The sequence below is a fragment of the Lycium barbarum genome, chromosome 3, assembly GCF_019175385.1.
Source record: "Lycium barbarum isolate Lr01 chromosome 3, ASM1917538v2, whole genome shotgun sequence".
Taxonomy (NCBI): domain Eukaryota; kingdom Viridiplantae; phylum Streptophyta; class Magnoliopsida; order Solanales; family Solanaceae; genus Lycium; species Lycium barbarum.
Window position 1 is genome coordinate 135791846 of NC_083339.1, and position 25916 is coordinate 135817761.

At 33.1% G+C, this 25916-nt stretch overlaps 3 protein-coding genes across 3 annotated transcripts; 1 reads left to right on the plus strand and 2 right to left on the minus strand.

The window, feature by feature from the left end:
* Positions 1-261: 261 nt before the first annotated feature.
* Positions 262-1702, minus strand: LOC132632775 (uncharacterized). The gene is made up of 2 exons (XM_060348846.1): positions 966-1702; positions 262-883 (listed from the first exon to the last, which is right to left on the minus strand). Exons 1-2 carry the CDS (start codon positions 1221-1223, stop codon positions 794-796), a joined length of 348 nt encoding a protein of 115 aa, XP_060204829.1. The 5' UTR covers positions 1224-1702; the 3' UTR covers positions 262-793.
* A 15408-nt stretch (positions 1703-17110) lies between these two features.
* LOC132632777 (bidirectional sugar transporter SWEET5-like) lies at positions 17111-19025 on the plus strand. Its single transcript, XM_060348848.1, has 6 exons — positions 17111-17336; positions 17429-17465; positions 17567-17783; positions 17878-18039; positions 18318-18437; positions 18546-19025. The coding sequence occupies exons 1-6, from the start codon at positions 17294-17296 to the stop codon at positions 18675-18677; spliced, it is 711 nt and encodes a 236-aa protein (XP_060204831.1). The 5' UTR covers positions 17111-17293; the 3' UTR covers positions 18678-19025.
* A 211-nt stretch (positions 19026-19236) lies between these two features.
* LOC132632776 (serine/threonine-protein kinase STY13-like) lies at positions 19237-24736 on the minus strand. Its single transcript, XM_060348847.1, has 6 exons — positions 24117-24736; positions 22553-22674; positions 20817-21013; positions 20544-20718; positions 19978-20112; positions 19237-19819 (listed from the first exon to the last, which is right to left on the minus strand). The coding sequence occupies exons 1-6, from the start codon at positions 24448-24450 to the stop codon at positions 19613-19615; spliced, it is 1170 nt and encodes a 389-aa protein (XP_060204830.1). The 5' UTR covers positions 24451-24736; the 3' UTR covers positions 19237-19612.
* Positions 24737-25916: the final 1180 nt, after the last annotated feature.

Here is a 25916-nt window from a genome sequence, read left to right on the forward strand (position 1 = left end):
AGAACAAGTTACTCTATACTTATGCTAGTGAAGAGGTTGGAGGTACTCATAAAATTAGTTAAATTATAAATTGTCCTGAATGTTACGATTATCAAAAAATGAAAAGAAGAAACTTGGCATGCATTTATTGGTTCACACCCGAAAATAAGTAGTAGTAGTTTCTTAACCTTGTTCTCTTGACAACTATTGGAAAGATCGCTTTCTCCGGGCCCTATCTTTTTATTTTCTCCTCCATAAATTCAACTTGTGAAAAGATAGAAGGAGGAGAACAAAAGAAATTGGATACTTGACAACAAGGTAACATTAATTACAATGAAACAAATGCTTACAATTGGATAAAGAAAAAACTAAAAAAGAATACATGGCTATAGAAAGGAATCAACACTAGCAATCAAGTACTCCTATCTGAAACAGAACCTCTCATCCTTTTCTCTTTCCCCACAATTTGTAATGTACTCCCTCCACCATTCACTTTTACTTGTTCAATATTTTAAAAATAAATTTTCACATTTACTTATCACTTTTAGCATATCAAGAGAAAGTAATTTATTTTTCCTGTTTACCTATAGTATTAATTACTCACTTCAAATCATTTTTCAAATTCAATAAAAATATGCATCAATTAGCATGAGTACATTGATAAATTATGTACTCAATTTATTATTTCTTAAACAACATTAAAAGTTTGAAGTGGATAAATAAAAGTGAACGGAGGGAGTAAATCAAAATATACTACCCACTCCCCAGTCCCTACTTCAAATAAAAAAAAAAAACAATTATTGTTACCTTTAAGTCATTTCAAGTGCAACTTCACTAGAATTATTGCTTTGTTCCTCTGTTTCCACTGGCGATTTAGCACTTGCTCTACAAATTGGACAAGCACCTGTTTTTGTTAACCAAGAATCAATACATTGAGCATGAAAACTGTGATTGCACTTTGGCAACAACCTGCACTTTTCACCAACCTTAAAATTCTCTAAACACACAGCACAATCCACTGGGCTTGTACTCTCTTTCACACCTTCCACTTTGTAATCAAAACAGGGCAATTTCTTTATGTCCTCTTGTGACATACTTCTATTCACACTTCTTGGATTAAAAATTACACCATTGATGCCATTTCCGTTACCGAAAGCTCTCCCAACTATACAAACATGAATGAACACCAAAACAGCTATACCCACTAACAGCAACACCACGGAGACCACAATTTCCATTACCATAGTCTTTTGAAAAACACCTGGACTGCAGAAATGAGTTAGTTTTCAGTTTTGTGCCCAAGATTTGGTCAACAAAAGACCACAACTTTCATAAGTAATCCGTGAGGGTAACGAGTAATTTGATCTGATCAATCACAGTTAAAACACAGCTCTGATTTGAATTTTCGATGATAATTAAAAGGGGAAGAAAAGCATGAACTAGGAGCCAGGGTTATTGGAATCATATACACACTTGACACTAGTCATGCTGTTTGGATTTTGATTATTTGAAAGTGTTTGCTGTATAACAAGGTTATACTCCATTGGTTTATTTTTCTTTTTGGTTGTCGTTTTGTTTTATCTGGTGGCTGAAAGCTCAGACAGACAAATAATGTATTAACGTTGCATTTCTCGGTCAAGTAATGCAAGGCAAATTTGATTGTTATCCTGGGGTACTTTGGTGTGTTTGTTTAGTCTCCTATTATACTATCAAAAAATGTGAATCGTAAATGGGGCTTATTTATAGCTTTTGGGCAAGAGGGGTATTTTGTGAAAATAGTACTACGTAGTAACGTAGAGAATGGTGAACTAATTATTGGTAACTAGACCGAATTGAGGATTAACGTCACATTCATTATTTGTGAGACTCTCAGCGGTAGCAGTAAATTATTAAATTAATTAGCTTGGACATAATTACTTTAAGTTGAAAAAGATGAATATTAATTTAAAGCTGAAGGTAAACCCGTCAACCGGTTCGGGTTAACCGGTTCAAACCGGTAACCGGACTGGTAAAATCGGAACCGGAATCGGAACCAGTTAACCAGTTCCGGTTAATCATTTATTAACTACCGGTCCGGTTTCGATTTTTTTGGAATCGGACCGGACCGGTTAAACCGGTAAAATCGATCGAATTAATTTTTTTTTTTTAAATGTAGCCGTTGGGCTGCTAATTTGGACCGTTGGCCAACGATCCATTTGCAAAAATGGCCGTTGCCAAACGGTCCCAAGCCCATATTTTGGCTCCCCCAACCCCTCAAGCTTTTTTTTTTTTAACACTTTAACCCATCCCCCACCCCTATATAAACCCCTCTCTATTTCCATTTTAATCCACACCAATTCACTCTTCTTTTTCTCTCAATCTCTCAATTATAGTTACTTTGCAATAATTAGCTACTTTAAATTTCTCTCAAATAAATATTATAAAGTTTTATTATAGTTTCAATTATTAATTTTGCAATTATAATATTGTTGGTGGAGTTGGTGATTTTGCAACAATCCGAAGTGACTTTGGTGGATTTACAATTCTAGCCGCATTCACTTTGTTGGAAATTAGTCTGGCAATTTGTTACCTTCGTTCCAACTCTATCTTTATTTTTCGCAATTTAATTTACGCAATTTAATTCTAGCAATTTAATTTGTTGCAATTTATTTTCTTGTGATTTATTTGAGTGTGATTTAAATTAATTCTATTTAATAATGGCGAAGAGATTTAGACGTGGTGCCGGTAGTAGTGGTATTGTTAAGGGTGGGTTTAATGAGGAAACATTTGTGGAAGAAACACCTAATTTAGGTATTGATGTTGGTGGAAATAATCCACTTTTAGGTCATGAGGCAATGCAACAATATTATACCGACACTTTTAATGAAATTGATGATGATGATGAAACACAAGTCCTCGAAAATCCCATAGGAGATACAGGTCCTGCACAATCACATACACAAGATAAACCGCCTAGAATTCGTAAGCCAACCGCTAAAATTTGAAATTTTATGACTAAGGATAAGGAAAGCCAAACAGTTAAACATAACATATGTAAACAAGTATTTGCTTTTAGGCAAGAAACTAGTAAGGATGGTGGAACGGGCACACTAAGTGGTCATATGAGAAAGAAACATATGAATGTTTGGGGAGAGCAAACAGGTTCAAATGTGGGGGTATTCAAATGACGATAGACCTACGAACCGGTAAAATTTTTAAGTATGACAAGAAAAAAGAGCGTGTAGAAATAGCTAAAATGGTAGCTTATGATTGTTTACCATTTTCCTTTCCTTCGGGTTTGAGGTTTGTTACTTACATTCAACGTTGTTATAATCCGTTATTTGAGGGTATTCCTAGAAGTACTTGTAGAGCGGATGTTATAGCTTTGTATAAAAAATATAGATTTTATTTGCGCCATGTATTTAATTCTTTAAATTGTAATGTTTCTCTTACCACTGATTTGGGTCTTAGTCTTAACAAGTTAGATTTTTTTGCTATTACATGTCATTGGGTTGATGATAATTGGGTTATGCAAAAAAGAATTATAGCTTTTTTATATGATGAAGGGAAAGGTCGTCACGATGGAATTTTTTTAGTAGATTCAATGTCTACCATTATGAGATTTTTTAACGTTTATACAAAAACACTTTGTATTGCTTTAGATAATGCTTCTAATAATACAAAGGGGATTGATCTTTTAAAAAGAGAATTAAACCCTCCGCTAAAAAATATTTTTCATATGAGATGTAGTTGTCACATTTTAAACTTAATTGTTAAAGATGGTCTTGTGTGTTTTGATGATTCTATTCAAAAAGTTAGAGAGGCGGTTGCGTTTCTTTTTTGTAATGCTAATAGGAAGACTTAGAGATTTAAGAATTGTTGTGTGGAAAATAACCTTAGACCTAGAAAAATTCAAGTAGAAATTGAGACTAGGTGGAAATACGTTTACATTATGCTACAACAAGCATATGAGTATAGGATTCGCATACAACAAGTTCGCAACAAATATAATATTAATAATGATGATTGGTTAAATTTTACGCATTGGGAAGATGTTAAGGAATGTGTTGAACTCTTAGAAATTTTTTATAATGCAACTCTTGCTTTTTCTAAATAATTCTATCCCACGATAACTGAAATTTTAGCTTACTTAGCGGAAATAGCTAGAGTTTTATAAGAGTATAAATATAAACCCGATTATCAAGCAGCTATTTTTTATATGACAAAAAAATTTAAGAAGTATTTTTTTCCCATCCCAACTTTATTTATATTGGGTTCTCTTTTAAATCCTTGTTTAAAAGTGTCTTATACTAAAACATTGGTTAATCAAATTTATACATTTTTAGAAATTGAAGAGGGAGTTCAACCATCTTTAGTTGAAGCCGAACTCGCTATTGATGTCGAGTTTAGAAAAGTTTTTAGTCATTATTCTAATTTGGAAGAACATGCTACACCCGTTGCTCTACGCCCTGCTACTTCTCAAAGTAGCAAAAAGGACTTGTCGGGTTTGTCGCATTTAAAAGTTTTATATTCACATCCAACTCCTTCTTGTAATGCAAACTTTGATAAATATAACTTTTATTTGATGCAGCCAAATGTGGATATCAAGGAACTAGATGATTTGGACGTCTTAGCATGGTGGAAGAAATACAAGGCAAGTCATCCAATACTCTCAAGAATGACTCGAGATATCCTTACGGTTCAAGTATCAACCGTGGCTTCGGAGAGTGCATTTAGCCAAGGAAGACAACAAATTAGAGACTATAGACACTCATTATCCGGCTTTAGCTTGCAAGTACTAGTGTGCATTCACAATTGGATTAGATCGGAGCGACACAACTAAAACTTAGAAGCGGAGGAAGGCAAAGAGGAAGAGATTGAAGATTTGATATCAAGTGGAGCAGACCAAATGGAAGACTTTGAAGATATCTTCATGGCCAAATATGATTTGGGGGAAATTAACCAAATGATTGAGAATTGGTGATTTTATTCTTCTACTATTTCTTTGCAACTCATGTATTATTTGCAAGTTAAAAAAAACTACAACTTGCAAATAAATATTATCCAAAAATGAATAAAATATATGGCTCATTGAGCTTTCTTCTATTTACTTGTGTGCATATTTTTACTTATATTAAGTTAGGAATATACCTAAAATATACTAAGAATATACTTATAATATACATCTACTTAAATTAAAAACTAGAAAGTTATATACTTGAAAAATAACTAAAATATATTAAGAATATACTTATAATATAAATATAATTAATTTATAAAATACGAATTTATAAACTTAGAAAAAAATTAAGCTATAAATATCTTAAGTTATAATATATAAGTGTGTATATATATATAAGTTATATAACCTAAGTATATTGATATATATAAGTATATTCTTTGTATATTTTAGGTATATGTAGTATAACTTAAGCATATAACTTAATATATATATATATATATATATATATATATATATATATATATATATATATATATATATATATATATATATATTGTTGTTAGTCAGTAAATATATAAACCTTACTTATAAACTTATATAACATACGTAAATATACCTACAACATATTAATAAATACTATAATATATACATAATATACAAAAAACAAAAAAGAAGAGGTTTTTGACACTTTTGAACCGGACCAGTCCGGTTTCGGTTATTTAACCGGTAAACCGGAACTGGTGGCCGGTTCCGGTTTTTGAACCGGAAACCGGCCTGTTTGTTAACCGGTTATTGAAATAGTCCTTCATGTTTCGAGAAAATGATCAAAATGGTCCTTAATGTATGAGGGTTGGATTGTTTTGGTCCTTGATATATTCACTTGATTGAAATAGTCCTTGATGTATGCAAAATATGGATGGTTTTGGTCCTAAATCCTAAATATAATGCCGTAACATTATTCAAATGTTTGACACAAAAAATCCATCAAATGTAAGTGAAATATTTTTAATTTTTTTAATTTTTACTTTTTTATTATTTTTATTTTTAAAATGTATTATTCTTTTTATATTATTTATTTTTCATTTTCTTTCTTTTCATTCCCAACCTTCACTTCTTATGATTCCATGTAATTGCTCGTATTTTTTTATTTTATTCATTTAGCATAACCGTGTTAGCATAACCGTGTTATTATTCTAATATTTGAAACTACGCCTCTTAATATTGAAAAGAATGAGTTATTAACAAACTTGACATATAACGGGTGACGTTATTAAAGTAGAATTTCATTGTGAATGGGGTTATAAACTTATATTTTTCCTTTCTTTTGAATTATTTACTTAAGTTTCAACGTAACATACTTATGTAATGTTATGAATAATACATGTCAAATTCTAACATTACATAAGTAAGTTTCAACGTAACTTAAGTAAATAATTCAAAAGAAAGGAAAAATATAAGTTTATAATAACACGGTTATGCTAAATGAATAAAATAAAAAAATACGAGCAATTACATGGAATCATAAGAAGTAAAGGTTGGGAATGAAAAGAAGGAAAATGAAAAATAAATAATATAAAAAGAATAATATTTTTAAAAAATAAAAATAATAAAAAAGTAAAAATTAAAAAAATTTCACTTACATTTGATGGATTTTTTGTGTCAAACATTTGAATAATGTTACGGCATTATATTTAGAATTTAGGACCAAAACCATCCACATTTTGCATACATCAAGGACTATTTCAATCAAGTGAATATATCAAGGACCAAAACAATCCAACCCTCATACATTAAGGACCATTTTGATCATTTTCTCGAAACATCAAGGACTATTTCAATCAAGTGAATATATCAAGGACCAAAACAATCCAACCCTCATACATTAAGGACCATTTTGATCATTTTCTCAGAGTATACTGTTGATCAAGTTTTATTCGGACATGTATTTTCATTTGAAAGAGAAATTGAAAGTCTCCACGCGAAACCCATAATTTCACTTGAAATGTTCATCGAACAAGTTTTCTAACCTCAATATTTTTATTTCAAGTTGAAGTTTAGATAATGGATAAAAGTGTTAAACAAATGCTGATTTGCAACTAATGTTTCACTATTTGCATATAGTGTTTCTCCATACTTCATGAGTTCATGTTGTAGTTGCAATTAAATAAAATAAACATGACATGAAGATTGTTGTCTTTGTGTAAAATTGTGCATAATCCCCCCCCCCCCCCCCCCCCTCCCCCCCTCTGATTTGACAATTGACTAGAGATCTGTCTTCTTTGAATTAACCAAAAAAACCCAAAATTTCCACAATTTAGTTTCAATCACTGGTTCCGTAGTAAACCAATATATCCTGGAAGAAGTTGAAGGTTCAATGTCAGTTGTAACACGTTTCAACACTTCCTCTGATCATACAGATTTATTAAGCCATAATTTATAAGTTTTCTTAGTTACCAAATACACGGAATCATACTTTTTGATCACCTTATAGACACAGCCGTTTAATTAATGAATAAAATAAGGAAACTTAAGAAAGATGGGAGAAGATTCTACACAACTGCAAGATATAATTAGTTCAATTAGTCATGCTATTTTAACATTATTGTCAAAACAAAAAAATAATCCGTTTCAATGGTAATCTTAGGTTTGAACAGAGAAGATTCTACACGTACACTAATAGATAATCACTTTTTTTTTCCTTACGATCTAGCAGCAATTGGATAAATATATCTGAACTTATGTTTACACTGAAAAACCTATAGTATGACTTTCGTGCTATTAGAATTTAGAACATCACTTGAGCAAACACATTTTTTATTCGGATTTTCCCATTTTTGGGTAGTGAGAGTTTCATCGTTATCCTTAACAATTAGGTCTGAGCCTTGACATTTGTATCTAATTCCATCAATAACATTCTTTAAAAGGAATTAAATAAATCTTGACAGGGAATTCATATATATTAAAAAGGGAAGTTCACGAGGGTCCATCATGTGGCTGGCGTAAAGAAAGTTACTTCAACCCAACAAGCGTTATTTCAACTGAATAAATGTATGGTTGAATGCACTATAATAGGAGATATCTTCTACTTCTATAAGCTTATCCTTTCACTTCAATCCAATAATATCAAATAGCAGCTGGCAAGTTTGGCTACTTGACTGCACAAATGCACTGGCAGTGGGATAAGTTGGATAATTTTGATAGTTACCAGCCATAGAGAATAAGGAGTTTAGAGTATAAAAATAAAGACATCTTTGTTGCATGGATTTGACATAAATCCTTCAGTTTTTGTAGTTTGTATATTTTAAAAATTACTTAAGTAATACTATTGATGAAGATTTAAAAAAATATTTATTAAATGTTAAGAGATCGTAGTCAAATGAGATACATTTTACTCTCTAAATAGTAACAAAAGTAATCTATAAAGGAGATTGCTATAAGGAAATTATCTCCCAACATCCAACAGTTCATTATTTAATATGTTATCATCATATCAATAGTAATTAGCAAGCAGTTCAACGTCCGATTCAAGGAGGTAGTAATGCAGAAGATCACTCAATTATGGATAATAATCTCTTGAGATCATGTTTTTTTATTTTATAACAATAAGGTCATCTAACTTTTTCTATATCACATTAAAAGTCACCTAATAAATATTTGACCAATAAAATATCACATGAAATTGAATTTAGTCCACATGAACTTTTCCTTTTTTTTTCCTCAGTCCACATGAAAAAAAGACCCGACCCGACCCGACCCAAATTAACTCTATTCTCTCTTAATTAAAATAGAGTTTCACTCTATCTGAAAAAATTGGCCCAACATTTTATTAAAATTGGGTAGTCTTCTTTTTCCTTCTCTCAGGAGAAGTCCATAATGATTTTTTTAACGACATAACAAAATAAGGATATACTAAAATATAAACAAGGGCAAAGATGCAAATATACCCCTCAACTTTGCGATTTGGAGCAAATATACCCCTTGTTAAAAAAAGTGGTATATATATACCCCTTACGTTACAAAATGGTGCAAATATCGTGGAAATATAGCCTTTTCATTGACGATTTTTTTCTTTAAATCATTTAGCATATTTTTTAATTAAAAAAATGTCACGTGGCTTTAAAAAAAACGTCTATCAATTTTTCTTGAGTAGACATATTTTTTCTAAAGCCACATGGTAGTTTTTTTTTTTTTTTTTTACCAAAGGTGCAAATATACCCCTCAACTTTGATAGAGAAGATATACTCTCGATAAAAAGTGGTGTATATATACCCCTGCCATTAGAAAATGGTGCAAATATACCCTTGCTGTTACACAAATGGTGCAAATATACCCTTTTCGTTGACAGATTTTTTTTTTAAAAAATCATTAAGATTATTTTTTAATTAAAACAATGCCACGTGACTAAAAAAAAGTCTACTCATTTTTTTGTAGTAGACATATTTTTCTAAAGCCACATGGTAATTTTTTTTTTCTGGTGTGTTGGGTCTGGTTCGTTTAAAAAACTATCTCCGTGACTTTAAAAAAATAAGTACCCTTTTTTTAAACGAACCAGACCTGACCCACTATTGTTTTTTAATCATGTGGTTTTAGAAAAATATGTCTACTAAAGAAAATGGGAAGACTTTTTTTTAAAGCCACGTGACATTTTTTTAAATTAAAAAATAAGCTAAATGATTTTTTCAAAAAAATTCTTAAGCAAAAAGGGTATATTTGCACCATTTTGTAACGGTAGGGCATATATACACTACTTTTTAATGAGGGTATATTTGTTTTGAATCGGAAAGTTGAGGGGCATATTTGCACCTTTCCCCTATAAACAAAGATATCAGTAACAAAACAAGGTTTCTCATATACCTTCCATAACAAAATGGGAAAATACATAAACTCCCCCCCCCCCCCCCCCCCCCAACGTATAGCCAGATTAATTATGACGCACCCAACTTCTGCGGGCGACCTATTACCCCCCCAGTCTTAATTTTTCTGTATTTTTGTACCATTTTTTGACTGACGTGGCAAAAAAAAAAAATTGAAGCCGAGTTGCACAATGGAGAGTGTTGCACACTCTCCGCCACGTCACTGCAACTTTTTTTTTCATTTGATTTTTCTTTTATTAATTATATTTACACTAATTAATCTCTAATTAACCATTAAACCATTAATTTTGTCTTCTTCATCACTAAACCCTTCTTCTTCTTCTTCTTCTTCTTCTTCTTCTTTGTTTCAAGAAATCCATCAACCCATTGTCTTCCTCCATTAGCACACACACATTCAACCCATTTTCTTCCTCCATTAACACACACACACACACACACATTCAACCTATTTTCTTTCTCCATTGTTGCTGCTGCGGTGTGGCGGCTATTGACACCCAATTTTGTCCCTCCTTTATTTGATTTTTATCGGGTTTCTAAATTTACTGACGAGCTAAATACTTTATTTTCCAAATATTTTATTGCTACTACTATTAATATCATTACTTATACTTTTCGACGTTATGAGCATTACTTTATCATAAATTTTGAACAGTTAGTCATCATTTTCGTTTCGGGTTCGGATTCGTTAAATTAATTACAAGACAATACTTTGTAAAATCCTTACTTTCCATATATTAATTACTATTTATCTTCACATAATAAATATTGTACTGGTTACTAAATTAGAAGCCCGAAAATAATTAAATAGCGGAGGAAGGATCAATATTTTTAGCCAAATTAATAGCCAAAAATACAAACACAATATTATTTTTTACCCAAATAAACAACCCACATTTTTTCAGCCCACTACCATTTTAATTCCCTCAGCCCATTACCCATTTGTCCTACCCGGCCCAAACCAAAACTACCCGACCCGGCCCAATTTTTCCCTAAAAAACCTAAAACCCTCAGCCGCCCCTCATTTTTTATTTTCTCCTTTCTCTTTCCCTTTCTCCTTCGTCTCCCTCTCTAACCCTAGCCGCCTCTCCCTTTTCCCTCATTCTCGCTCCCATCTCCCACCATTTCCGCTCCACTTCCCTCTGTCCCCCACTATTCTCTTCTACGCTCCTCTCTCTCTTCCTCAAACCCGAATCGAAAACCCTATAAATCTAGGACGAATTGTTCTGCACAAGGGGGGGGGGGGATTTTTTGGGGAATATCTTTAGAGATTTGAGGGAGATAACACTTAACACTTCCTATTTTTTTACTCTAATCTAAGTCTGTTTCAAATTCTTTTGTTAGAGTTCGTGGAGTTAAAAACGAAATCAATCCTACAAAAGGGGAACAAGAAGCCGTAACCGCAAAAATCCCTACCAAAAATATCGATTTTGATCATAAAAGAGTCTTTACTCGAAAAGGAACAACCAACAATCACTCTATTTTTGGTTGGAAATTTTTGTCACTTTAATCGGGTTCTTCGAGTATAAATCCGAGACGTCGACACCCACTTCACTGCACCCACAAAAGGTCAGCGTGTTTCTTTCATTTTGAATTTAATATGTGATGTTGTTCGTGTATGTTGTTGCTTCGGTTTTTGGTTAAATTTCAGTTTATCAGTTCAATAGTATTGCGTATATCCAAGTTTTAGTTAGTCTAATTTCGGTTTAGTAACGAGTAATGTTTAATTTATCTGCTGGTTACGTTAGTTAAACAATGTTTGTGAGTTGATGTTTTTTTTTAAAAAAATGTTTTATTGGGTCTGAATTACTACTACTATACGACCAGATATCCCAGTACGCCTTAGCAGGGTTAATTTCAATTGTGATTAAGTAATCAGGTACAGAAATATTTTCTATAGTTTCACAATTTCATCTTGATATAGAAATGAAGCCATTTTTCATTTGGTCTGAAGGTATTTTGTAAAAAATAGCAAAGATCCTTCACATTTCGTGTTTTGAAAAGTTTTGTTTTTGATCTGTTAACCTCTGTCTGGATACGATTTAATGATAAATACATTTTCATAAGTTCGGATGAAATATCTATACATGTTGGCCTATAGTTAAAGTGCAAATGTCTCTTTTAAGTCAAGAAAAAAATTTGTTGCGGCTGAAGCCAAATACATTTGCTTGTGATCAGTTCACTTCACTTTCCAGGAAGCATAGAGAGGTTTTGACTTAGTTGATTTTCTGGTTTGATCCTTTCTTTGCCCAGTCGTAACAACTTTCCTAACATTGGTTTTTCCATGTCCTGCTTAGTCATTGAATTCTAAAGAAAACATGCTATGTATTTAAATCTAGAATACTACCAAATGGTTCTTTCAATCTTAATACATGCTTAGTTGGGGTTCCAACTTGCTCATTCTTATTTTTTTTTTTTAAAAAAGAGGTTTGCTTCTCTGTCAAACTGAGCATGGGGTACTGTTGAAACAATTTGAAGGTTCACTTTGCTAAATTTAAAGTCTGCATCCCTACATCTGCTTTCAATATGTCTACAAAACCAATTGATGAGTGTATGTTTTAGTTGGTCTGGCCTTAGGTTTAGCCCTAAAGATTCTGGGCATGTATGGTTTTATTAAAACCTTGTATGTGTTCATTTCAGTCTGCTGCAGTGTCTTCCTGTTTGAAATATTCCCTCTATGTATTATTGTATGGAAAAACTCCACTCAGCTCTACATCAATGTTTTGAGTTGGTTGTCAACCTAATTTGCCTTTGTTGGTCCTTAGCAACCGCATACTTCTCCCTTTTTTTTTACCTTGCCTACAGCTGCTATTACTGTTTGTCTGCAGCCTTCAGCCCCTTTATCTGCAAAACAAAATGATTGTCAAGGAATTTATTCTTCGTTTCATTATAGCAGTGAAGGATGTATTGAGTTTGTGGCTTGAGTTTTCTTTGTTCTTTTCACAATAAGAATGTCTATGAATCTTGCTAAGGTACTTGTTTTCTAGTATGGTTTAATGTATGTCTAGAGGCAGTTGGCCGCTCAATTTGCCTCATTTAACTGTGGCTTTCACTTAAAAGGAACAAATCTTTGTATTCGACTAAGGAATGGTTGCGGGTTAACATATGCCACTACAAAATTTGTTATCTTCAAAGGGGAGTAGTTTGCTGACTTTTGAAAGGGCTGGTTGCTTTAAGTTTAATAGGTCGTAACTGGTTGTTAATTTGTTGCATTGTTGCTTCGTTTGCGGGGGGTGAATTGAGTTGTATCCTCTAAACATTTTGGAACTAGAAGTACTGCAGTTATTGCAGATATGTGGTTGCAATTTTGAGTCAATTTGCTATGGTGTTTCGAGAAATAATCTGCCATATTTTAGGCAGATTCGATTCTAAAATAACTGCAGAATTTTGGGTCATTTGTTGTTTTGGGACAATACTTCTTTTGTTTAAAAGGCAAATACCTGCTACGTTTGTCTTACTTCTTTCTTATTGCTTGTTTGGAAGTCATTAATAAGTTTAGTCACGGGCAGACCCTGTTTTAGTTAAAAGCTATTGTCTTGTTTCGCATTCGCATTCCATTATGTTTAATCTTATTCATTGATTATATATATTAATCCTTTATTTTTATTTTATGCATGACTATCGATACGAGTCCGAGAGACTCGTTCTCCCTCCGCACTTGGCGTTGGGCTAAAGCCCAACAAACCTCTCTCGAGTCAGCCTGCAACAAATAGAATGCAGAATTTGGGCCAAAGCCCAATAAAATGTGAACAGCTACAGTAGCAGGCAACATCACTCTTTAACGGACTGAGCCCATTTAATTTCTTTGCTCCTCTATCTTATCTTTGTGCATTTAATTTTGTTGTATGATTAATTCTTTGTTTGTTAATCTAGATGAATTTTTTAGCAAATTAGTGGAGTTTAGTTGGATAATGGGTAGCTAATTTAAGGAAACTAATAATAATAATCAATTCCATGAAGTTTCATTTTTTTTAATTATTTATAGAATCTCTAATATTTACTTTTTGTATAATTGATATTCGATAGCAAATTCATATTTCAAGTCAAAGAAATCATACTTTATTTTACTATCTTAGAATTCTCAAAAAACGTCACTAATATGTAAATTATTAATCTGAGTATTCTTTATAAACATTATTTTGAGACACATTCAACTATGCATATCTTTAGCCGAATTAGTTAAATAAGTTAGTAAGAAATAAAATTCACCTCCTTTGCCTCTTATTAAGAATATAAGTCTAGGTATTTTTACACCACCATATTCACATAATATCATCTTTACCTAAATATCATATTGTCAAATCATATTTTAAAAGGTTATTATTCATAGGTAAATTAGCTTATTTTCTGCAAATCATATTTTTGAATAGCATTATTATATTTTTATTTAAGGTCTTAGCAATATCTTTAAGTCTCATTTAACATTTAGAATCTTCTTTTACACAAATTATTGTGTTTTCTACAAGTATTATTTTAAACAAAATTATTGTACTTTCGTTTAAAACTTTAACAACATTTATAAGTCGTATTAGAAAATAGCATTAAAGATACACTTTTCATACAAATTATTACTTTTCCACAAATCCCATTTTTTTCTAAACAACATTTTTATATCTATCTGTAACTTTAACTATATTTACCAAGTTATTTTTTTATAATACTATATTTACACTTAGCCTAATTAATCATAAGTCCGGTCGGTTAACCATTGTTAATGGGTCTTAAAGGGTGCCTAATACCTTCCCTTTAGACTAATTGAACCCTTACCTAGAATCTTAAGTTTCGCAGACCTTAAACAAAGTTAACTTTAAACAATAACTTTAAAAAACTTTAGGTGTCCTAATTCACCGTAAATAATTAGGTGGCGACTCCTTAACAAAACAACAAAAATAGGAATCTCCAATATGTCGTACTTCTAATTTAACTCTACGGGGTTAAAATGGGGTGTGACAGCGGCGGCGGCGGTGGTTGCTACTGCTGCTGTTGCGTTGTTGCTGCTGCTGCTGCGGCGGCGGCGACGGCTGTGTGGCGGCGGTTGCTGCTACTGCTGCGTTGTTGTTGCTGCTGCGTTGTTGCTGTTGCTGCGGTGTGGCGGCAGCGGCGGTTGCTGCTGCTGCGGTGGCGGCTGCGGCGGTAGCGGTGGTTGAGGAGAAAGAAGAAGAAAGAGAAAAATAAGAAAGAAGAAGAAAGAGAGGGAGGGTGGGAGGGTAAAATATAAATAAATTTTAAAAAATTAATTTTTATTAAAATATCTTGTTTGGACCATTTTCACTCGTCATATTTTTTTTTTTGCCACGTCAGTCGAAAATGGTACTAAAATACTGAAAAATTAAGACTGGGGGGGGTAATAGGTCCCCCGCAAAGGCTGGGTGCGTCATAATTAATCTGGCTATACGTTGGCGGGGGGGGGGGGGGGGGGGTTATGTATTTTCCCATAACAAAATAATAGGCAGTTTGCAACTATTCTTTTCATAGTTGACTATTCTCTTATTTCGTTAAAAAAAATCCTTATGGACTTCTCCTGAGAGAAGGAAAAAGAAGACGACACGATTTTAATAAATGATGGGTCAATTTTCTTAGAGAAAGTGAAACTCTATTTTAATTAAGAGTTAGGGTTAATAAGGGTTTGTGTCGGTCGGGTCGAGTCATTTTGTCATGTGCACTGAGAAAAAAAAAGTCCATGTGGACTAAATTAAATGTCATGTCATATTTTATTGGCCAAATATTTATTTGGTGACTTTTAATGTGATATAGGATAAGTTGGGTGACCTTGTTATTACAAAATAAAGAAACATGATTCTGTAAAGTCCCATAGTTGGGTGACCTTATGTGTTACCGCCTGCAACACCTCCCGATTCAAGTCCCACCACGACTTTCTTCCTTGCTTTTATTTCACTTCATCTTTTAAGCATCACTCTTTATAATATCATCACATAGTTAGGACTGAAGCTAGAAGCCAATTTATGGTTTCACTCAAACTCAGATGATTTTTCCTAATTCTGTATTTACATTATGAAAATTCATTAAATATATACAAAATGTAAATTTACAACCCAATTATTATACTGGAATTTTTTGTTGTAGATTTCAAAACTCATAAAGTTTAAATTTAAATCCGCATCTAACATTATATTATAAATTCTGTAATGATCATAAAATATTTCATGCAATGCTCTTGGTTTTTTTTTTTTTTTTTTTTTTTTCATGCTTATTGAGGACGATTATAATAAGGTAAAATTTAAACCTCCTTAGTTGTACTTTTCAATTTGAAGATATTTTTATTGGTAGAAGGTCACTCACGGTAAATTCCTGAATGATATTAGCTAGCTTTAAAGAAAGGTCCCGCCTCATTTTATCATTCTCTAAACATTCTTTTTCTTTTTGCTCCTATTTTGCTTCATCATAAAGATTCAAGTATAATGAATCACCTTTATTTTCATAATAATTAATTGATTTATATGATAAAAGATTATATCTATAGCATTTTTCGAAACTGCTTTGATTAAAGAAACAAAATTGCTACTTAGTTTCAAACCTGAAGCAATCTAATCCCTCCAACAAACAATTGACACGGTTGCAGTACTATTTTGAAAGAAATTAAATATTTGTAAGAATCTGATGTCGTTCTATAAATCTATGATTAATTACTCCTTTTCAATTTACTCAATCCAAATTACAGACATCATGTGAATTGTGAGGTCTCCTTTTAGAAGGAGAAGTAAGTATGACGCACTAATCAAATGCTTCCAAAATTTTACTTAAACTGTACTGTATCTTATCTTTGGTTAATGACTTTGTTACTTATTTAATTTAACGTCGTTAACATGACATTTTCTTTAATCCCCCGATGGTTTCGCCTCTCTTCCCTAGCATATGATCTTTCAAAAAGGAAAAAGTAAGAGATGAATAAAACGAATTACAGCGTGTGAACAATTTTTGGTCAATAGACTCACTACTAAGTCACTAGCATAAGTAGTGACCATATATTATACTAGTGACGTAATTAGAGATAATTAACTAGATAATACCCGCAAAAATTATGCAAACATTATGGTCACTATTCACTAGCATAACCATAATATCCTTGAACAAAGAAAATTCACATGGCTCTGTTAAATTTGTGGATAAGGTTGCATGCATATAGCCAGAAAAAGAGCTATTATCACTTGACCTTTTTCTATTTGTTCTTCACTTCTCACGAGTAACCGAAAACAGAGGAAAATTTGCTCATCCATTGTTCATGTATAAATACTTTGAAAATTCGATGGCTTTCCTTTAATAATTGAAGATATAAGTTATCCATGCAAACAAATTGCAGGTTTTACTTTCCAATATACACTCTGTTTTCAAATTAATCCATTTACAAAAATTAAATTGCCTGAAATTCCCTGATTTAGTCTTCCTTTGACATTTAATTTGCCATCTCTTAATTAGCTTTTAAGGTGCTCGTATCCTTAATCTCCTCGATTGCTATCTCCTTCTTCCAGCATTAATCGGATATATGGCTAGTAGAGAGTCAATAAGGACGGTTGTTGGGATTATTGGTCTGTATAATTAATTTGTCATACTAATCTTTAAATAATATATCTAGCTATATCCGCTCTTAACATTTTTTTTCATGCAACAATTCATGTAGGAAACGTTATATCATTCTTCCTCTTTCTATCCCCAGTGTAAGTCCCTAGCTTAACGTAAATGTTGATTAATTAATTATGTTTTGGTCGATCACGTTGAAACATTAGTGAATTTAGTATTATTGTTCTTTTGGTTGCAGGCCAACGTTCATTAAAATATGGAAAGCAAAGACGGTGATGCAATTCAGACCAGACCCATATGTTGTAACTGTGTTAAATTGTGCAGTTTGGGTATTTTATGGAATGCCTTTTGTTCATCCAGATAGTCTTCTTGTCATCACTATTAATGGCATCGGTCTCGTTATTGAATTAATTTACGTTTCCGTCTTCTTTATCTATGCCGACTGGCCAAAGCGTGTACGTACTCAATATTAGTTGTAATTATATTGCCTTGTAACTCTAGATAAATTTAATTTGAGCTAACATGTTGTTTTTATGTGTATCATAACAGAAGAGGATTATTATTGTTTTGATAGCTGAATTAATCCTTTTGGCGATCGTCATTTTCGTTACGCTTACTTTCCTTCATGACACCACGACCAGATCTATGCTCGTCGGTATATTGGCTGTCATTATGAATATTCTTATGTATGCTTCGCCCCTCACTGTCATGGTATTAATCCATTTGAATCCATTTCTCTTTATTTTATTTTTTTATATTCAAGATAAGAGTACTTTACACTATCGAGTTTAGGTTATATGCATTAACAATATAATTTATTTTTCAACTATCATAGTAATATTCTAGGCTTGATATATATAGAGAGATTCATATTATTATAGGTCAATTAGTTAACCTGATAGTGTAAACGTATTTTATATTGTTAGTTCAGAGAACATAAACTCTACCATGCATATATTCATTAACGTTTGATGGTTACTTTTATGTAGCGTCGAGTCATCAGCACCAAGAGTGTGAAATACATGCCATTTTACCTGTCACTTGCAAACTTTGCCAATGGATGTGTTTGGTTCGCGTATGCCTTCCTCAAATTTGATCCTTACATCCTGGTAATTTTCTTTCTTAATTTCTTTTTTGCCTATTCATGTACATTACTACATAAGTTAAAAGTTGGTAATAGCATTTTGAATTAATCTGTATTTTCATTTTAATGATAGGTACCCAATGGTCTGGGAGCCTTATCTGGAGCAGTTCAGCTCATCCTTTATGCAACATATTACAAATCCACCAACTGGGACGATGATGGAAAGTCGAGTGAAATTGAACTTCCAAGGAATCCCACAGCCTAATTCACTAAAATATTGTCACAGTGGCTATGTTGGAGATACACTCTCCACTGACCCCCAAAATAAGAAGGAAAAAAAAATTAATTCTAGATCAGTTTAATTTAGAATTTAAATTAGATGCACCGGTAGTTTTTTTTTTTTTTTTTTTTTTTTTTTTTATAAGACCAGCTTGATTTAACACGTTATGGCAAGTCACTTACCATTTTTATGTAGGTTGCCGGTCAAGGCTTATTAGAGAGAGTTATCCTAACTCCCAATGTAACTGCAGTTTAAGCTACTTACTTGATTGTGTAAATATTTTCTTTCACTATTAGTGCATAGATTTTATCTTTTCAATATAGCCACTTATTTTGTTTCAACACATTAGCAATTGTGTTCAATCACAGAAAATACAACTAGGCTACCATGTTATTGACTTGCAACTGAAAACTGGAAGGCACAAAAGAGAAAGTAACAAGGCAGAAATCAGTAGTCAAATTCCAATCAGTTCCAGTTTAATTTATTTGTTCCGAATCAAAAGACAATATAACTAGTACTGATAACTTCAACCATGCTTTGCGCATTTCATTTTAGCCTCAATTTTTATGACTACTACTGTTATAAAATAAATGTCAATACATAGAAGGAAGCAGTGTCAATCCCATCAACCAACCTACAGAAGTCAAATTGATGACATATTTGAAAATTTCGCAGAAATAGAAAAGAAAAGAATAAGATTGGGGATCTTATAAGCAAAAAGAAAAAAAGAAAAGAAAAAAGAAAACAGAAGTAACCTTTACATCAAACCAAGAGAAAAATGCATGTATGTAGCATAGCTTCTCAATAGAACTGTTCAAATACTCTGGAGGTCCGCAAGTTCACTTCCTTTGTCAAATATTTGGAAATTGAGATGGAATTTACCTACTTTTGTATGTCTTGATCTGCTTGAGGTATAAGGTTCAAGGTCCACGATGCTTTCGGAAACAGAAACAACCCTGTTGTTGATCAACGGGAATCATTCCTCCGCCCTTTGACGTATCAATAGCCTCTATCATGGATACTACCTCGTCCATCTCAGGCCGCTTGTCAGGGTTGGCGTCCCAGCATCTCTTCATTACATTAGCAAGGGAACTCGGGCAACACCTTGGTATTTCCGGCCTCAGATTCTGCTTGGCACAGCAGAAACCGTAGTTAACCAAGTTGACAAAAGCATATACGCAATAAGAAGCCAAGAACTATATATTATTCTCTGAAGATCTGTTTTATGCTTCATATGTCATTACTTATATCCAAGAAGTGCTATGAAGTTCGAGAGTTTACTTACCTGGCGAACCACAGCTGAAGTTACTTCTGAGAAACTGAGGTCAGGATATGGCATGTCGCAACAATATACCTCCCACACGCATATGCCAAAACTGTACACATCACATTTTCTATTGTATGGATTGCCGTTGAGAACCTGTAATTTTAGCATTTGAAAATTCAGCAACAGTGAGTTATGTCCAACTACGTTCCTGTTTCAGCGTTTTCATTTTTCACATATCTTTCCCAGTCTTAATGAAACACTTTCACCAGTTAACTGGATTTTGGGGGGATTTCAGCATATTTTGAATAAATACCGCTAAACATTGTGTTATGTAGTATGTATAGTTATATAGATCAAACGGCTCAGAGAGCGAGTCTTGCACACAAAGGGTTGTACTTCCACAACTTGACAAATGAATCTTGGAGAAAAGAAGGGAACGTTTTGCGAGTAAGAGTAGCAGGAAAAAGCTTTATATGCGCTGAATCAGATTGATCCACCAAAAGAACAGAAAATGACCAGACAGATTACTGACATGAATGAAGGATAGTGTGGAAAAGTGAATCCTAGCCCACTTCCAAAATTACCTCAGGAGCCATATATCCAAGGGTTCCAGTCTCCCCAGTCATGTCATTTGGATTAGAGGCCTCAACGCGAGCAACCCCAAAATCTGCAATTTTTACCGTACGCGTCTTATCCAATAGCATATTCTCTGTCTTGACATCTCTATGCACAATCTTTTGAGAGTGAAGGTAACTTAACCTACAAAGTTCAAATGTTTGACCTTCGTTCAGATAAATGATAAATGGTAGTATATAATTCAGGGATGTTTGAAATACATGAGAAAGAGTTCCAATTACCCTCTGGCCATATCAAGTGCCATCTGCACAACAACTTTGAAAGCTAGCTTCTTTCTTCTGTTCTTTATAAGGTAAGATTTTAATGCACCACCCGGAAGGTATTCCACAACAACGCAGCATATGTTACTAGGCATGCCAATATGACCATTTTCTGTTTGTATATTGAGACCAGAAGAGCCCATAGTTGCCCCAATGAACTGCATTAGATTGAAGAGATATATTAGATGTCTTTCTTATGTGAAATAAACAGTTTATTAGAAAGATAAACTGTCCTTCAAGAATCATTTTTTCACCTTCACCATAAAGGTTCCTTGTTAGTTGTAATCAACGAATGAATATTGTATTTCATTCGCTTAAACTAGAAGTAACACATAAGATGTCTTTTGTCCTCACAAAAATGTTTTGAGAATTAAGATATTTGTGTTCTGCATGCGACATGATAGCTCAAGTACATTGAATATCAGAGATCAGAACTTGACTATCAAATTAAAACTTGTCGCGATTTCAACAAAATTCAAAAAGACATTCTTGCAACTTCCTGACAGCCTAGTATCCTGATACTTGGAATTTAAGGTTCATCCAATCAAGTTGACTTAACATGTAATATTCTTTTTCTCTTTCTCACTTTGAAAAGTTAGGTAGTGGCGCCTGGCGTAATTTACTGTTAACAACTTTGTCACTATGAAATTCTAGTTCCCTCCATCAACCCAGTTGGTGGTCAAGAGTATGCTAAATTTCCCAATCTCAAGCCTTTTTCTGATCTTCATCGTTATAGAAATTTTATCTCAAAAACCTACCATTATCAGCTCAGATAATTCTGTTGCTATTAGATGAGCTATTATCTTTGTTCTCTTTTTCGGTCATACTCTTGATTGTTTTACCAACTATTAGTTGCTACTACATACCTATATCATCTCAACGTACCACTGCTAGAATTGTGCTCCAAAAATGACAAATTTAAACAGATCTATTAGATGCATCAACAACATCCTTATGCGAAAGTTATAACACTGAATTAAAAAGAAAATCTTTTTCAAAGCTTCAGCAATTTGACAGAAAAAAGCAACACACAGATAAGCACACCTTGGTACAAAATGTGTCATCATTCAAATTTAGGAGGTCACACGAGCATGATTCACATAGTTCTCAATTCTACTAATCAGAACCTACTATCTAGCTTGGTCATCATAATGGCATATTCTCACTATTGACTTCAAGAACCACACGCTAAATTGGTCTCTCCACCATAATCTACTTTCCTACTTTAGAACCCACCATCTCTCATATTTGTTTCTTTTCTAAAACATATCATCTTACTTTGAACGTTTACCATTAGGTATATCATTCACAATACATCTACATGTTGAGTAAGCTAATCACTGCCAAACTAGCTGTTGAAGAACTGCTCTACCAGCATTATGTCCATGCTATGTTAGCAAAGTAGTGAAAAGAGTACAAACTGACTAAAAGGTAGCATATGCTGGAAAATATTAGTAGGTGGACCACAAAACTTTTAGCCCCTTTGATTTGTTAGAGCATTTAGGACAATTAAGTTTCATGTAGAAGCAGTAGCATCAAAGAAGTCTTAAATTATTCCCACATAAACATGTTTTTTTTTTTTTTCCTTTGATTTGTTAGGAGCGAGCATAAACGACAATGAAGTTTCACGCAGAAGCAGTAGCATCCAAGAAGTTTTAGGTCATTCCCACATAAAAAAATTTGAGGTCAAGTGTCACCTTAGTAACATTTGGATGGTCAAGCTTATGCCACACTGATACTTCCTGAGTAAATGCTGCCCTTAGTGATGCTATTTCAGCGTCCGTTCTGTGGCCCTCTTCCCCCCAGTCCAGTAGTTTCACTAAGGATCACAGAGGAATTAATACAAAATGTGAAACAATAAACATGTTAATAAGACCACTATTTTGCGGTAGTCATTAAATCATTCCAAAATTTGTTAAAAGGTAAGCACATTTTATTAATGCGTTGTAGCAGTGACAATGACAACCATATTTAACACCAAAAGGGCAAAAGGCTAGTTTAAGGAGGATAAAAAATAAAAATAAAAAAATAGAAAACCAAAAATAATAATGAGAGCAAGAAAATGAGATCCAGAGTTGTAGGATGTGCATTAATGTTTAGGATTACTTTATTACTTGAATAACAGATTGGATCACATGAAAGTTGAGAAATACAGCAACATTGCAAGACCAGCTAAATTTAATGCAGTCATCTGCAACTTGCATAACTCAACCCAAACCCGTGCCATTATTCACGGATTCCATAAGAATACACTCAAATTACGAGCCATCAAATCATTATACAATATTCATTCTGTTACCCTCAACACACTCCAGCCGAAAGAAGAAAACTAATAAATGAGTAATAAAGTACCAGATACAAAAAGTTGTTATATCCAGCAGATTATAGAACATTAAAATTGAATCATGAATAGGCCCACAAAATCAATAGTGAAGTCCGAACACAAGAAAATAAGATGGACCTGAGCACAATTTTTCCACTATTTACTATACAATTAATGACTTGCCAAAATTGTAAACACGTGAACCCTTTTTTTTTACCATTCTATTTTGTTTAAGTTCCTAGCACCTATTCTTTAAAATGGTATGATCCATGCATTATAATTAAATAAATGAAAGGAAAAAAGAGAACTTTTCAACAGTACATAAAAGGAAAATGGACCGACAATCCCAAAAATGCTCTTCCCGCGGTTCCCTAACAAACTTTCTGCCCCTCCCAAAAAGTTAAAATAGATAATAATAACAACAATAATAATGATAAAAAAATATTTTGAAAAAGAAATCGAAAAATCAGGGATAATTGAGAAACTATATCACACAGGAATCATTGAACAGATAATTTTCCGAGCATGGTAAAAAATACCCCTACACTATTCCCAATATATCAAAAATAACTGCCCATTTTGAATAGTTGAACGACAACTATGGCTCATTCCCCCTAAATTTGGAGCAACCGTCAGGAGGGTATTTACGAGCTATTTGGTTAGTTACGGGTCATTTTTGAGTCGAAAACGTAATGAAAAAAGTATTTTTGAGGAGGGAGTGTAAAGTGACCTATTTCGAATAAAATTATTTCATTTTCCGGAGCAACCGTTATTAAGAAAAGTATTTTCAAGCTATTAGGAGGACAGTTTTGGAAGAAAAAAATTAACAACAAAAACATTATTAACAAAAAACGTAAAGAGACCTATTTGGAATAGTTTAGGAGTGTTTTTGACCGTTCTCCCTTACTTAAAACATAAAGGATTAAAAAAAGACTAACCGGCAACATCTTGGCCGTCGTAAACGCCACGGTGGACAGTACCAAAAGTGCCACGAGCAATGACGCTTTTGATGATCAGTTTTGAAGGGTCAATTTCCCAGTCATGTCTTTGCCTGGGTTTAGATAGAGGGAGAGGAGCAGCGGCCGTGACGGTAGCTGCTGCTGCCGTAGCAGTAGAGTAATTAATGCACGAATCATCCGATGGTTTCTTCTTATTATTGTTGTTGCTCTTCTCCACAGTCCATGCTTTGTTAAGGTGCCTTTCTAGTTGTTCATCCAAACTCTTCAAATCAATTTGATCAGCTCTAACAAACCCATCACTTCCCTTCTCCATTTTGTCTCTTTTACGTAGTCCCCTGTTTCTTTTTCTGTGTTGAAATTGATGGATTGTTGGGGAGTATATATGATATGGGTAATGGACTAGATAGTACGTAGTGATTGGGTGTTTGATATTTATTGTTTCTTTTTTTTTGAACTACTTTTGCAGGGAGGAATTAATTAAGCGAAACAGAGAGGGGGAAAAGGGCAAAGGGTCTCTTTGGGATTAGTGCGCTGGGGAAAGAAGAAATGGAAGAGAAAATAATTACTCCTAGTAGGGGTCGTTTGGAGTGAATGCAAGTCATGCCGGAATTACTTAATATTTTAATATTATTTTTTATTGATCGTTTGATTTTATTGTGTTAAACATAATATGGAGTACGGTATAATTATTAAGAAGAAATTGTTTGTTCGCAGAAATATCCTCCAGTTTATTTAATATTAATAGGAAAAGGGTTTGAGGAACTTTGGGGGTATTTTAGTATTTATCATTGTTTTATTTAGGGCTGGTATTATTAGTTCACCATCTAGCACAAATAGCTTATTCTGATACTATTTCTAATCGAGATTCCAACAAGTCTTTCGTTGATCATAATATTTTCATATATTTTTTAAATATTTTGAACTGTCAATTATTGTGACTTATAGTACTTTTATGTAGTTTCCGAATATGTAAATTTTATACTTATAGATTTTATGTCCGAATACACTATCAAAATTAAACTATTTGATTCTCGAAATTCAAACAGTGTCACATAAATTGGGACAAGATGAGTAACTCTTTTCAAAATTAGTAATCAAACAAGAGATAACTCAATACTGAATTTTTGTATCAGGAGTATTTATAGTTGGGCGACATATAAAACAACCCCTTAATACTAGAGATTATGTGTGGCAGGGAAAGAAGAGAGGAAGTAATATGAGCAGCGCCATGTGGACACATGGAATTGCATAAAGACAACGTGTATTCCTGATCAGTGGCAGAGCAAGAATTTTCGCCGAGAGAGTTTAAAATATAAAAAGGTAAAGATACGAAGAAGTCTAAGGGGGTTTAACATCTACTCTATATATAAAAAATAATTTTAACCTTATAAAAATGATATTTTTTCCGCCGAGGGTTCATCGGCTCTATGTGGCTCCGCGACTGTTCCTGACCCACCACTCTTATCTTACTTGCTTCTCATTTATTTCTTCTGCTTCTTCTCCTCTTTTTTTCCCCATCTACTGTAGTCTTTTTTCCCAATATGGAAGTCAAATGATTGAATTTTGAGCGTAATTGACCATGATCCAATGTATAACTTTAATGCTACTTCCTTTGTTTGAATTGATGTGTTTTACTTTCTATTTTATCTATATAAACAAAAACAATTATTGGGTGTAGATTTCCATAAGTGATTCCTACGAATTTGGCATATTCATTAAAAATATTACTACTTAATAACATTAATTAAGAAGATTATTTAACTAAATTATCCAGTCATG